Consider the following 14,412-nt stretch of genomic DNA (forward strand, 5'->3'; position numbering starts at 1 on the left):
ATCCATCATCCATCCATCATCCATCATCCATCCATCATCCATCCATCATCCATCATCCATCCATCATCCATCATCCATCCATCATCCATCCATCATCCATCATCCATCCATCATCCATCATCCATCCATCATCCATCCATCATCCATCATCCATCATCCATCATCCATCCATCATCCATCATCCATCATCCATCATCCATCATCCATCATCCATCATCCATCATCCATCATCCATCATCTATCATCCATCATCCATCCATCCATCATCCATCATCCATCATCCATCATCCATCCATCATCCATCATCCAACATCCATCCATGAATTCGATGGATCCATCTCTCCATCCATCATCCATCCATCCATCTCTCCATCCATCTGTCCATCCATCTCTCCATCCATCCATCCATCACGCATCCCTTCCTCCCTTCCTCCCTCCCTTCCCGCTCCCTCATCCATCTGCTCAGGACAATTCCCTGGATCACTCCCAGGGCTTTCCCGGAGGATGTCACTGGGATCCAGCCCAATCCAGCAGCAGGTGCCAGACTGGGGGCGGGGGCTGGACACAGCTCCGGGGGGATGGCAGCGGCAACCGCCGATCCAAAGTGACATTTGCTGTCACCTCGCTGTCCCTCCGCCCCCTCCGCCTGCCCGCGGCTCCGGCGGGACCTGCGCTGCCCATCCGCGGGGCTCGGGGGGGCGGCGAGAGCCCCCCGACACCCCCGCGGGTCCCCAGGGATGGAATCCCTGTCGGGAATGGGGAGTGGAGAATGGGGAATCGGGGCGGCAGCCACGGCTCGAGGCGGGGCCGGTGCCTGTCGCGACACAGCCGGGTCGGCGACACAGGGAGCAGCGGATTGACCCCCCCGACTCCCCGCCGAGCCCCCCCACTCCCGGCGGGGCGGCGATGGAGGCATCGGGAGCTGGGAAAGCGAGGGATGGCGAGAGCCGGGAATCGATCCCACTCCCCAAATCAATGGCTCCCCCGGGCGAGGGGCAGCGCAGGGACTGGGGCGAGGGGAATAAACCCTTTATCCCGTTTTTCCAGGGGGATGAACATTCCCGGCGGGAGATGCGGGACACCGCTCCCGTCCCCCGCTCCCATCCCCATCCTCCCTTCCAAGGGATGCGTTTGAAAGCTCTCCGCGCTCGGTGAGCGCCCGGCCGGGCCGGCATCGCCCCGCAATTCCCGCATGGATCGGGAACAGCGGCGCGGGCAGCTCCAGCCCCCTTTTCCCCGACCCCACAAGCGCTTCCCAAAGGGATGCCCGGGCAGAGCCGCGTCCCGCAGCCGCCCCGACGGCGGAAAACCGGGAAAAAAACGGGAACGGGAAAGCGGCGGCCGAGCGCTGGATAACGGAGCGGCGGCTTATTTATATTGGGGTTATTTTCGTGGTTTTGGGGCGGGGGGGGAGCAGCGGGAGAGGCTGCGGGCGAGCGGCGGGTGGGCGGGTGGGTGGTGGGCTGGGAGAAGGGGGTGGCGAGCGGGGAGGGAGGGAGGGATGGAGGGAGGGAGGGAAGGAGGGAGGGAGGGGGCGGCCGTGAGGAGGGGGAGGCTGGCAGGAATGCTAATTCCTGCCTCTCGGGCTAATTCCTGCCTCCCGCTCTGCCTCCGCAGCCCAGAGCCCGCACGGCCCCGCCGCCGCTCGCAGCTCGGCGAGCGGGTCCCCCCCGGGCTCGCCCCGCGCTGTCCCCCGCGGTCCCCGCCGCCCGTCGCCGCCGTGTCCCGGTTGGAGGAGAAGGAGGAGGATGAGGAGCGCCGGGAAGGGCTGCGGGGAGCTTAGAGGCACCTAGGAGAGGGTAAGTGGAGGGTGACAGGAGGGGACAGGGGACACGGGCCGGGAGGGGCAGGGGACAGGGGAAATAGGGCGGGAATGAACCAGGGAGGGACGGGGAAGCGAGGGAGGAAAGTGGGCACGGGCAAGCCGGAGGGAAGGGAAAAGCGAAAGAAATAATTGGGGAAGGAGGGATTAAAGCGGAGGATGAAGAAAATGAGGATTAATTAATTTTTTTCCTGGGGGGGGGAGGGTGGGGAAGGAAAAAAGGAAAAGCCTAAGCGAGGCAAGAAGAAGAGAGCGAGAAGGGTGGGGAGAGGGAGGAGAGGGCGCGGAGGGGCCAGGGAGGGGGCGGCAGCGGGGGGAGCCGGGCACAGACAATGGGGCGCGGCCCCGCAGCCTCCTCCCGCCGCCGGGCGGGGCCGGGGGGCGGCGGCGCTGAGCCCCGCGCTGTCCCCGCGCAGGGGGCCATGGCCCGGCCGGTGGCCCCGCTGGTGGCCCTGCTGCTGGCCGCGCTGGCGGGCTCGGGCCGGGCGTGCCCGGAGCCGTGCGCTTGCGTGGACAAGTACGCGCACCAGTTCGCCGACTGCGCCTACAAGGAGCTGCAGGCCGTGCCCGCCGGGCTGCCCTCCAACGTGACCACGCTGAGCCTGTCCGCCAACAAGATCGGCTCGCTGCCCCGCGGCGCCTTCGCCGAGGTGGCCCAGGTGAGCTCGCTGTGGCTGGCGCACAACGAGATCACCTCCATCGAGCCGGGCGCGCTGGCCGTGCTGGCGCAGCTGAAGAACCTGGACGTGAGCCACAACCAGATCGAGGAGTTCCCCTGGCAGGACCTGCGCAACCTGAGCGCGCTGCAGCTGCTCAAGATGAACAACAACCGCATGGCCTCGGTGCCCCGCGGCGCCTTCCGCACGCTCAAGGACCTGCGCTCGCTGCGCATCAACAACAACCGCTTCGCCACGCTGGCCGAGGGCATCTTCGACTCGCTGAGCTCGCTGTCGCACCTGCAGATCTACAACAACCCCTTCGAGTGCTCGTGCGCGCTGCGCTGGCTCAAGGGCTGGATGGAGAGCACGCTCATCTCCATCCCCGAGAAGGACTCCATCGCCTGCGCGCTGCCCGAGCGCCTGCGCGGCGTGCCGGTGGCCAAGATCCCCGAGCTGGCGTGCGCCGCGCCCACCGCCCGCCTCAGCTACTCGCCCAACCTGGACGCGGCCGAGCTCTACGACGGCTTCACGCTGAGCCTGCACTGCGCCGTCACGGGCTCGCCGCCGCCGGAGGTCACCTGGAAGATCCGCACGGGCGGGCAGAGCCTGGAGCTGAGCGGGAGCCCCCCGGAGAGCGCCGAGAAGGAGCCGGCGCGGCAGGAGCCCGAGCGCTTCCTGGTGTTCAAGAACGGCACGCTGGTGATCCCGCACCTGAGCAAGCGCGAGGAGGGCACCTACACCTGCGTGGCCACCAACGAGGTGGGCAGCAACCACACCTCGGTCAACGTGGCGGTGGCGGGCGCGCAGAAGTACCCCCCGCAGCCCGGCAGGGACCCGCTGGGCGGCAAGGGACAGGAGACAGGTGACAAGAAAGCCGGCGCCAAGGCGGGGAAGAACAGCGTGCTGACGCCCGAGGAGAGGAGCAAAGCGCTGGGCCCCACCCGGCAGAGCCAGCCCTCCGCGGCGGCCGCGGCCGAGCCCGAGGGACACGGGGGACAGGCGCCCTTCGAGCCGCCGGGGCTGGAGAAGAAGTGCGGCTCGTCGGGCAGCAGCGGCACTAAGTACATCTCCAACCACGCCTTCAACCAGAGCGGCGACTTCAAGCAGCACCGCTTCGAGCTGGGCGTCATCGCCCTGGACGTGGCCGAGCGCGACGCCCGAGTGCAGCTGACCCCGACCCGCCCGCGGGGCCACCTGGGCGTGCTGTACCTGTGCCAGCAGAGCCCCCGCGGGCACGCCCTGCTGCAGTGGTCGCAGATCGAGGACGGCGTGAACTCGTACTGGTTCCGCGGCCTGAGCCCCGGCACCAACTACTCGGTGTGCCTGAGCGCGGCGGGCGACGAGTGCCAGGTGCAGGTGGTGTTCACCACCAAGAAGGAGATCCCCTCGCTGGTCATCATCGTGGTGGTCAGCGTCTTCCTGCTGCTGCTGGCCACGCTGCCGCTGCTGGGCGCCACGTGGTGCCACCTGCTCGCCAAGTACCAGGGCAAGCCCTACAAGCTGATCATGAAGGCGCGCAACGCCGACCCCATGGAGAAGCGCATGGCCGCCGACTTCGACCCCCGCGCCTCCTACCTGGAGTCCGAGAAGAACTTCGACCCCGGCGAGGCGGCGGAGGCCGAGGAGGACGAGGAGGAGGAGGAGGACGAGGATGAGGAAGGAGGAGGGCGGTGGAGGCGGAGGAGGGAAGGGGAAGGAGAAGGCGCGGCCGAGCTGGAGCGGGAGGAGAGCGTGGCCGCCAGCTCCATGGCGGAGTCGCAGTCCAAGGGCGGCGCCGAGGAGTTCGAGGTGCGCTCCGAGTACAGCGACAAGCTGCCGCTGGGCGCCGAGGCCGTCACCATCTCGCCGGAGATCAACGGCAACTACCGGCAGCGGCCCCGCTGAGCCCCCCGGAACCCCCCGAGCCCCCCGGCCCCGCTGCCCCCACCCCGCTCCGCCCGGGGGAAAACCGCCGGGAGCCACCGGAGCCATCCCCTCCTCTCCTCCCCCTCCTCCTCTTCCCCTTCGCCGCCGGGAGGATTTCGTTTCCCTCCGATTCCGTTTCCGTTCCCCCGGTTTTCGTTTGCTCCCCGCTCCCGGCTCGGCGGCGACAACGATTCCCGCTCCCCCGCCCCGCTCCGCCGCCCGCCAGCCCCGGGATCGCCTTCCCCTCCACGGAAAAAAACGAAAAAAAGAGAAAAAACGGTCAAAGCCAAAAGCCCCATAGCCCCAAAATCCTCTTTCCTGGAATCGGTTCGCTCCCCGGCGGCTCCCCGCCGCTCCTCGGTCCGCTCCCCCGGTGCCCGGTGAGTCTCCTGTTCGCTCCTGTCTCTCCCCGGTCTGTCCCCACCGAGCCCCGGAGCTGTCCCCGCCGCTGCCCGGAGCTGTCCCCGCCGCCCCTCGGTGTCCCCGTCCCCGCGCCGCTCCCCGGTGGATCCCCGCCGCTCGCCGCCGGGCGCCCATCGCGCTCCGGCGCATCCCGATTTTCCCCGGCGGCTGCCGACATTCCCGGTCCCTGCCATTCCCGGGCGGTTCCCCGGGGTCCCCGCTCCATGCCACTCGCGGGAGGAGCAGCCCGTTCCCCGGGGGTACCAGGGGCGATCCTTTTCCGTTCCCCGGCGGCTGCCGACATTCCGAGTCCCTGCCATTCCCGGGCTGCGCTCCCCGTTCCCCGGAGGGTTCCGGAGCTCCCCTGTCCCCTCCACCCCATCGCCGGTGGGCTCTGGGCTCCCCGGTCCTCTCCATCCCCATCCCCGGTGGCTCCGCGCTCCCCGGTCCCCTCCACTCCCATCCCCGGTGGCTCCCGGGTCCCCCGGTCCCCTCCATCCCCATTCCCGGTGGCTCCCGGGTCCCCCCGGTCCCCTCCATCCCCATCCCCGGTGGCTCCGCGCTCCCCCGCCGCTGTCCCCGTTCAGCACCGGCTGACCCGGGACAGCTCCGCGCCCCCCGCGGTCCCCCCGGGGCCACCCCGCTCCCCACGGCCGGTGCCGGTGCCGGCGGGGCCCCTCGATGTGTTTTGGGTAGAGTAGCCTTGTAGCCAAGTGTCTGTGCCGCAGCCGCGCCCGGGCCAGCAGTGCCACCTCCGCGGTGCCACCGCCGCCCCCCGGCCGCTCCCCGCCACCCTGGGGACAGCCGCGGGCGTTCTGCTGCGCGCTTCTGTCTGTGAAGAGTCAATAAAAGGGATTGAAAGCGGAGCCGCCTCTGTGCTTGGGGGGAAAAACGGGGGCAGAACCCTCGGGCTGTCCCCGGGTGTCGCCGGGGAGGTGGCGGTGACACCGCCGCGCTCATCGTAAAAACATAAATTCATTTTTCCGGCCATAAAGCAGGCGCGGGTGTCGCGTTTCTGCGCCGCGGAGGGAAATGGAATAACGCAAATCTATTAAATGTTCTCCATAAATTCACCCCGGGGGGAAGAAAAAATAGGAATTCTATTTTCTCCCCCTATTTTCCCCCCCGATCCTCCCGCGCTCTGTGCCTCCATTGGAGCGAGAAAACCTCCTATGGATATGCAACTGATGTCATTTTACATTTAATTTCTACATTTTATACATATTTTATATTATTTTATACATATTTTATATTGTTTTATATGGAATTTCTATCATTTTAATATTTAATTTCTACAACCCGCAAACACAACCAGCCCTCAATATTTGTAAAAACCCACACTAAACGCCCCCTTTTTCCCCCTTTTCCTCCCCCAAACTCCTCTCCCCGCACCGCGCCGGTGTCACCGCTGTCCCCAAGCCTTCCCGGCCGCGTTCCCAAGATTCCTGCTGGATTTATGCTCCCAATCCCATCCCGCCGGTGATTTCATCCCATCATTCAGGGCCGCCTCTGATTGCTTTCCTTATCTGCAGCCTCCCCAGTCCTGCTGCTCTCACCACCCCAAAATCACCCAACACTCCCTTCTCCAGAGGAAAATTCCCAACTCCCCCAAAACCCCCCAAATCCCGGGAATCCGAGGCTGCTCCAGGTGTTTCCCGCAGGTTTCTCAGCCTCCCCGTCCCCTCCTGCGGGCATTCCTCCCGACTGAATGTCACGCTCGGGAATCGCGGCGGGAATGGGAACAGAACAATCATTCCTGCCTCCTTTCATTAGGGAATGGTGGATTTTCCAGCCCCACAGCCCTGCCGGGAATGCGGCCGCGGGATTCGGCTGGGATTTGCTCCTCTCCGGGAAGGCCTGATGGGCGCCGAGACCCCAAAGGCACCGAGAAATGGGGTCGGGGGTGGGGCTGGGCATCCTCCGCCTCCGGATGGGCTGGGAAAGGGGTTTTTTTGGGAAAAAAATCCTCCTAGGAAGGGATTAAAGCATCCCTGAGGATGAGGATGGAGCTCTGCATCCTCTGCGTCCAGAGGGGATTTTTTTGGGAAAAAAATTCCTTCTTGGAAAGGGTTAAAGCATTCTGGAGGATAGGGATGGAGCTCTGCATCCTCTGCCTCCAGACGGGCTGGGAAAGGGTTTTTTTGGGAAGAATTCCTTCTGGGAATGGGTTGAAGCATCCGTGAGGATGAGGATGGAGCTCTGCGTCCTTTGCGTCCAGAGTGGTTTTTTTGGGGAAAAATTCCTTCTGGAAAGGGTTAAAGCATTCTGGAGGATAGGGATGGAGCTCTGCATCCTCTGCGCCCAGAGGGGTTGGGAAAGGTTTTTTTGGGAATAATTCCTTCTGGAAAAAGGTTAAAGCATCCCGAAAGATGAGGATGGAGCTCTGCTTCCTCCGCGTCCAGAGGGGATTTTTTTGGGGAAAAAATTCCTTCTGGGAAAGGGTTAAAGCATTCTGGAGGATGCGGACGGAGCTCTGCATCCTCTGCGCCCAGAGGGGTTGGGAAAGGGTTTTTTGGGAATAATTCCTTCTGGAAAAAGGTTAAAGCATCCTTGAGGATGAGGATGGAGCTCTGCATCCTCCTGCCCCCTTCGAGTCCAGCGGGGTTTTTTTGGGAATAATTCCTTCTGGAAGGGGTTAAAGCATCCGGAAGATGAGGACGGAGCTCGGCTTCCTCTGCGTCCAGAGGGTTTGGGAAAGGTTTTTTTGGGGGAATAATTCCTTCTGGAAGGGCTTAAAGCATCCCCGGAAGATGAGGATGGAGCTCGGCTTCCTCTGCGTCCAGCTGGGGTTAGGAAAGGTTTTTCTTGAAAAAATTCCTCCTGGGAAAAGGTTTAAGCATCCCTGAGGATGAGGATGGAGCTCTGCAGCCTCTCACTGCCTCCGAGTCTAGCGGGGGTTTTTTGGGAATAATTCCTTCTGGGAAAAGGTTAAAACATCCCGGAGGATGGAGCTCTGCAGCCTCCTGCTCCATCCGCGTCCTGCGGGGATTTTTTGGGAATAATTCCTTCTGGAAAACGTTAAAGCATCCCGGAAGATGAGGACGGAGCTCTGCATCCACGGAATGCCCCGAATTCCCAAAAATCCCCTCCTGCCCGGCTCAGCTCCGTTTTTAACCCCTCACAGCCCGGGCTGAGTGTGCAAACAGGGAGCCTCGGCTGGGATAACGGGAGCTGGAGCATTCCCGAGGGAATTCCAGCTCTCCCGGCGGGATCCAATCCCTCCCGGCTCCCTCAGGATGGATCCTCCATGTTCGCAGCCCCAAAGCGGGAATTCTGCCCCAGTTTGCCCAATTTGGGGCTCAACATCCCTGCCTGGGATCTGCGGGATGAAACCCCCAAAGCCCACTTTTCCAACCTTTCCTCGGGAATTTCTCCCGGCGCCGAGGAGGTGACAGCTCCGGGTGACATCCCTGAAATTTGGGACCTCCTCCACCTTCCCTCCTCCCCCCGAGACCCCAAAAGCTGTTCCCCCTCGGTGACAACTCACCCGCGGCCACTGGAAGCCACTCCCGCTTTTTCCCGAGGGGACAAATCCCGATTTTCGGGGAGGGGGGAGAGGTTTTCGGGGAGAAAAGAGGATTTCGAAGGAAGAGGTTTTAGGGGAGAAAAGGGAATTTCGAGGGAAGAGGTTTTAGGGGAGAAAAGGGGATTTTGAGGGAAGAGGTTTTAGGGGAGAAAAGGGGATTTTGGAGCGCAGGGGTGAGAGGGGGATGAGGTTTTGGGGTCGGGGATAGGGCCGGGGGAGGAGGCGAGCAGGGGAGAGGGTTTAGGGTAGAAAAGAAGATTTCGGGGGAGGGCGGGGAGAGATTTTAGGGGAGAAAAGGGGATTTGCCGGAAGGGGTTTGAGGGAAGAAAAGGGTTTTTTTGGGGGCGGCGCCGCGGTTTTGGGGTCGGGAATGGGGCCGGGCGGGAGAAGGGCTCCGGTGCCAGGGAAAACAAACCCGGGCCCGGGGGACGGGGAGGGGGAGGAGGAGGAGGAGAAGGAGGAGGAGGAGGAGGAGGAGGCCGAGCAGGGCCCAGGGATCGCTGCTGCCGATCTGCAGAGGTAGCGGGGAAAAGCGGGAAAAAGGGGGGAAAAGCGGGAAGAAGCGGGGAAAGGAGGGAAAGGAGGGAAGGAGGGAAGGAGGGAGGCAGGGCCGTTATTCACGGCTCTGGAATGCGGCGCGCGGGCCGCGGGAGGAGGTGGGACGGGGAGCGGATCGCGGCAATGGGGTGGGATGGGCCAGGAGCGGGGTGGGAGCTCCGCACTTGGGGGATCCCCTCCCCACCGGGGTCTGTCCCTCGCTGCGCTGAGACTCGCGTGGGCCGCCCCGAAATGTCCCCGAGCCCACCCCAAAATATCCCAAATCCCAGCCCAAAATTTCCCCTCTTCCACTTCAAAATATCCCCGAGCCCACCCCGAAATGTCATCGAGGCCACCCCCAAAATATCCCAAATCCCACCCTAAAATTTCCCCAATCGCACCCCAAAATATCCCCGAGGCCACCCCAAAATGTCACCAAGGCCACCCCCAAAATGTCACCAAAACACCACCAATCCCACCCCAAAATATCCCCGAGCGCGCCCCAAACGGCACCAATCCCACCCCCAAATGTCACCAATCGCACCCCAAAATGTCCCCGAGCCCCTCCGCACCCCCAAACCCCAATGGCGGCTCTCCCTCCCCCGAGCCGGGCGGTCCATTCCGCCTCCCCATTCCCGGTGAAACGTCTCCCAATCCCGGCCTCCCCGCGGGAATGGCCGGGCCGGGAGCTGGGAGCGCCAGGGCGATTCTCCCGCCCGGCACAGACAAAGGGCTCTGCCTGCCAGCTCCTGGCATTCCCACCGGGAATCAACCTCTTCCCGCTGGGACACGGCCTGGAAAAACTCGGGAAATAAGGAGTTAGCTCGGAAAAAATTCCCTCCCGAGGCTCCTCGCTGCCGCACCCCCTGCCGAGGAAAAGCGCTGGGTTTGGGGTTTTTTTCCATGAAAATCTGGAGTTGGTTTGAGCTCCGGGAGGCTGGCTGGAAATCCCAGCGGTTCCAGGGTTTGCGGGGAGGCCGAACTGCAGGATTTAGGTTGGGAAAGAGCCGCGGTTGCTCTGTTGCTCCTCATTCCAGGCCCGGCGGGAGGAATTCTGGGAATAATTCCCCCCCGCAGGCTTCCACTTTTCATCCCGGACAACATTCCCAGGGTGGGATTGCATCCAGGACCGGAAAGGGGGGGAAGGAGAGGGTTTAGGGGAATTTCTTCCACCTCTGCTCAGGCCGGGGTGGAAAGTGAGGAGCAGCTTTGTCCCTATTAGGGAATATCCCAAACAACATTCCCAGGGTGGGATTGCATCCAAGACCTGGAAAGGGAGAGGGTTTAGGGAGAAGCTCCCCGCTCACAGAGTTGGGGGCGGGAGGAGCTGCGTCTTCCCGATCTGGGAATCTCCCAAACCGCCTTTCCCGGCCAGAATGCTTTATTGTCCCGGGACAAGAATTGCCCTGCTTTTCTGGGCGGGGAAAAGCAGCTCTGCATCCCGGCTGGGCTCATCCGCCCTCTCCATTCCCACCAGGAAGGAAGGAAAGGAGGGAAGGAGGGAAGGCAGGATGCGCCCCCCGCTGCTGTGCCTGGCGCTGGCCCCGCTGCTGTCGCCGTGCCTGGCGTGTCCCGAGCCCTGCTCCTGCTCCGCCAAGAAGAACGGGCGCCTCCTGGCCGAGTGCGCCTACCGCGAGCTGCGGGACGTGCCGCGGGGCTTGTCCCCCAATGTCACCATCCTGACGCTCTCGGCCAACCGGCTGGGCCGCCTGGGCCGCGGCTCGCTGGCCGAGGTGCCCGAGCTGCAGTCGCTGTGGCTGGGCTACAACCGCATCGCGGCCGTGGAGCCCGGCACCTTCTCGGAGCTGCGGCACCTCAAGAACCTGGACCTGAGCCACAACCGGCTGGCCGAGTTCCCCTGGCAGGACCTGCGCAACCTGAGCGGCCTGCAGATCCTCAAGCTCAACGACAACCGCCTGCTCTCGGTGCCGCGCGACGCCTTCCGGGAGCTGTGGGAGCTGCGCTCGCTGTGGCTCAACGACAACGAGCTGGCCACGCTGGCCCAGGGCACCTTCGAGGCGCTGCCGGCGCTGTCGCAGCTGCAGCTCTTCCACAACCCCTTCAACTGCTCCTGCAGGCTCTTCTGGCTGGGCAAGTGGGCCGAGAGCACGTCGGTGGTGCTGTCCCGGGCGGGCTCCACGCTGTGCGCCGCCCCGGAGCGGCTGCGCGGCACGCCGGTCACCGCCATCCCCTCCCGGCACTGCGTGGCTCCCTCGGCCCACCTCACCTACCTGTCCGGCCCCGGGGCCGCCGACGCCGGCGACGGGCTGACGCTGAGCCTGCACTGCAGCGTGGCCGGCAACCCGCCGCCCGAGATCCACTGGCAGATCCGCACCGCCTCGGGCCGCCGCCTGCACATCCGCGGCCCCACGGGCAAAGCGGGCCGCGAGCGCCTGGTGGCCTTCAAGAACGGCACCATGGCCATCCCCAACTTCGGCAAGGACGACGAGGGCACCTACACGTGCCTGGCGGTCAACGAGCTGGGCACGCGCGACGTGTCGGTCAGCGTGGCGCTGGCCGGCTCGGCCAACCCGGCCGAGCAGCTGCCCCGCGATGACCCGCAGGCCGCTGAAGTGCCCAGCCGCTCCAAGGGCGCCGAGCTGGATCCCGAGGGATTCCCCGGCATCGGGGAGAAGCTGGTCGTTGTGTACCACGTGCGGAGCGGCGCGGGAGAGAGCGGGCCGGGGATCCGGGTGGGAATCCTGCTGGCGCTGGGGGTGCTGATCGGCTGGTAGAGAGCCTTGGGATCGCCGTTCTTCCAGCTTTATCCTCTGCAAGTAGTGCCTTTGACGCCTTTCTGGGATCTGGGAATCCATGCTGCGGATCCACATGGGAATTCTGCTGGCTATGGGGGGCAGTGCCTTGGGATTCCCGGCTTTCCCATAGTTTTATCCTCTCAAAGTAGTGCCTTTGATGAGTCTCTGGGATCTGGGAATCCATGCCGTGGATCCACGTGGGAATTCTGCTGGTTATGGTGGTGCTGATGTGCTGGTAGAGCAGCTTGGGATTCCCATTTTTCCATAGTTTTCTCCTCTCCAAGTAGTGCCTTTGATGACTTCCTGGGATCTGGGAGCACTCCCTGGTCCCAGGGGGTTGGGAATCCATGCTGTGGATCCACATGGGAATTCTGCTGGCTATGGGGGTCCTGCTGTGCTGGTAGAGTGCCTTGGGATTCCCATTTTCCCAGTTGTATCCTCTCAAAGTAGTGCCTTTGATGATTCTCTGGGATCTGGGAATCCATGCTGCCAATCCATACGAGAATTCTGCTGGCTCTAGGGGTTGGCGCCTTGAGATCCCCGTTTTTCCATAATTTTTGTCCTCTCAAAGTAGTGCCTTTGATGCCTTCCTGGGGTCTGGGAATCCATGCTGCAGACCCATGTGGGAATTGTGCTGGCTCTGGGGGTTGGTGCCTTGAGATCCCCATTTTTCCATGGTTTTATCCTCTCAAAGTAGTGCCTTTGATGAGTCTCTGGGATCTGGGAATCCATGCTGCCAATCCACGTGGGAATTCTGATGGTTGTGGTGGTAGAGCAGCTTGGGATTCCTGTTTTTCCAGCTTTATCCTCTCAAAGTAGTGTCTTTCCTGAGTTTTTGGGATCTGGGAGCACTCCTGAGTCCTGGGAGGGATGATCCACGTGGAATTCTGTTGGCTCTGGGGGTGCTGAATCACTGGTAGAGCGCCTTGGGATTCCCATTTTTCCATAGTTTTACCTTCTCAAAGTAGTGCCTTGGCTGATTTTCTGGGATCTGGGAATCCATGCTGTGGATCCATGTGGGAATTCTGCTGGCTCTGGGGGTCCTGCTGTGCTGGTAGAGCGGCTTGGGATTCCTGTTTTTCCATAGTTCATCCTCTCGTAGTGCCTTTGCTGATTTTCTGGGGTCCGTTCCTTGAGGAGTTCAGGGAATGTGGTGTGGATCCAAGGCTGGGCGCTGGGAGCATCCCAAGCCTCTGGAGTACCCCGGGAATTCCAACCTCTCCCCACTGTGATCCCAAAATCCCGTCTGGGCTGGACCCACCGGGCAGCCCCGCTCCGCCTCCCACCCCACAGGGATTGAGCCAAACATTCCCAAAGCATTCCCAGCAGGATGGGGAAACTGGGAAAAGCGGAAAGCTTCAAGCCATAAACATTCCCTAAGCGCTTCAGCATTCCCAGCGGGAATGTTCCAATATTCCTGATCCGGCTGTTCCCTCGGGGGGAGTTTGGGAATCTGGGATGGGGATCCAGCCACGGTGCTGGAATTCCCAGTGGGATCTGGAATGCTCTGTTGGGACAGCAATAAGTGCCTTCAATTAATGGCTTTAATTAATAAATATCTGTAAAAAACACCTTGAATAAACACCTTTAATAATTACCTTTTATAATGATCTTTAAATAATGGCTTTAATTCATAAATGCCTGGAATAAATACCCTCGAATAAATAATTTTAATAATTACCTTTCCTAATTACCAGAAATAAAGAACTTAATTAATAAACAAGTGTTATAAATGTCTTGAATAATTGCCTTTTATAATGAAGTACTTTTAATGAATAAATACCTTGAATAAATACCTTTAAAAAATAATTGCCTTTCATAATTACCTTTTGTAATTACCTTGAATAAAGGACTTTAATAAATAAATACCAGAAATAAATGCCTTCCTAAATCCTTCCCAATTCCAGAGAATTCCCCCAGTTTTCCCAAATCCTCCCCAAATCTCCCAAATTTCCCTGTGCCCCCTCCGTGACCCCGGAAGGAAACCCCAATTCTGGGATACCCAAAATTCCCCCTAATCCCTGCCTGGGACCCCAAAATCCGTGGGAAAAGCAGAGCCTGGATCTCTCCGGTCCCAAAATTCCCAACCCAGAGGGATTTTCGGGAAAGGGAAAGGACGGCCGAGGTCTCCGTGGGCAGAAATTCCCCAGCTGGATCCAGGAGCTCCTGGATTCCCACAAAATTCCCATTGTGGGATAAATATGAGAATTTTGGATTCATTTCCCACTTTTATCCCTGGGAATACTGGGATCCGGGGATTTATTCCCACAATCCCAGCTGGAGCAGGGTTTGGAGCTTGGGATGAGGAGAAAAAAAATCCGTTTCTGCTCCAAGTCAGGAATTCTGGAATTCTCCTTCTGGAGCGGCTTTGGAAAAGGGAATTCCTGGATTTTATGGGAATTATCGGGGATTTGCAGCATCCCCCAAAATCAGGAATTTGGCATTCCCAGGTTGGGAGCCACAGGTGAGACCCACGGGGTGAATCCAGGGATGCCACAAACCCTCCGGATCCTGGGAATTTTCCATCCATGGAAAATTTTCCCTCCGGGGCTGTTTCCAGCTGGATTGGCTCCCGAAACCTCCTCCCAAAAACTCCCGGGAATGGGTGGAGCGGGATGGGAGGGATGAGGACAGCCTGGGCGGGTTTGGAGTTTCCATGGAAAAAACGGGAAGCGCTGGGAAGGGGAAAATAATCCCAAATACCCGCCCAGGGCGCTGTTTTTATCCCAGAAATCCCACAAATCCATGGATCCACCCCTGGCATGCCTGGCCGAGGAATCTCCAGGGAAGCTGGGGAGGGAATGC

At 61.2% G+C, this 14,412-nt stretch overlaps 2 protein-coding genes across 3 annotated transcripts; both read left to right on the plus strand.

The window, feature by feature from the left end:
• The first annotated feature begins 1,077 nt into the window (after positions 1-1,077).
• On the plus strand, positions 1,078-5,654 carry ISLR2 (immunoglobulin superfamily containing leucine rich repeat 2). Of its 2 annotated transcripts, XM_085071046.1 has the most exons (3): positions 1,078-1,151; positions 1,618-1,799; positions 2,239-5,654. In XM_085071046.1, the coding sequence occupies exon 3, from the start codon at positions 2,245-2,247 to the stop codon at positions 4,363-4,365; it is 2,121 nt and encodes a 706-aa protein (XP_084927172.1). In that variant the 5' UTR covers positions 1,078-1,151; positions 1,618-1,799; positions 2,239-2,244; the 3' UTR covers positions 4,366-5,654. The 2 variants fall into 2 exon arrangements, with proteins under 2 accessions (XP_084927172.1, XP_084927171.1); XM_085071045.1 differs by lacking the exon at positions 1,078-1,151 and having other exon boundaries at positions 1,531-1,799.
• Positions 5,655-8,755: 3,101 nt separating this feature from the next.
• On the plus strand, positions 8,756-12,470 carry LOC146432905 (immunoglobulin superfamily containing leucine-rich repeat protein-like). The gene is made up of 2 exons (XM_085071047.1): positions 8,756-8,833; positions 10,329-12,470. The coding sequence occupies exon 2, from the start codon at positions 10,363-10,365 to the stop codon at positions 11,584-11,586; it is 1,224 nt and encodes a 407-aa protein (XP_084927173.1). The 5' UTR covers positions 8,756-8,833; positions 10,329-10,362; the 3' UTR covers positions 11,587-12,470.
• The last annotated feature ends 1,942 nt before the right edge of the window (positions 12,471-14,412 follow it).

The sequence above is a fragment of the Lichenostomus cassidix genome, chromosome 10, assembly GCF_008360975.1.
Source record: "Lichenostomus cassidix isolate B80296 chromosome 10, HeHo_3.0, whole genome shotgun sequence".
In the NCBI taxonomy this organism is placed as follows: domain Eukaryota; kingdom Metazoa; phylum Chordata; class Aves; order Passeriformes; family Meliphagidae; genus Lichenostomus; species Lichenostomus cassidix.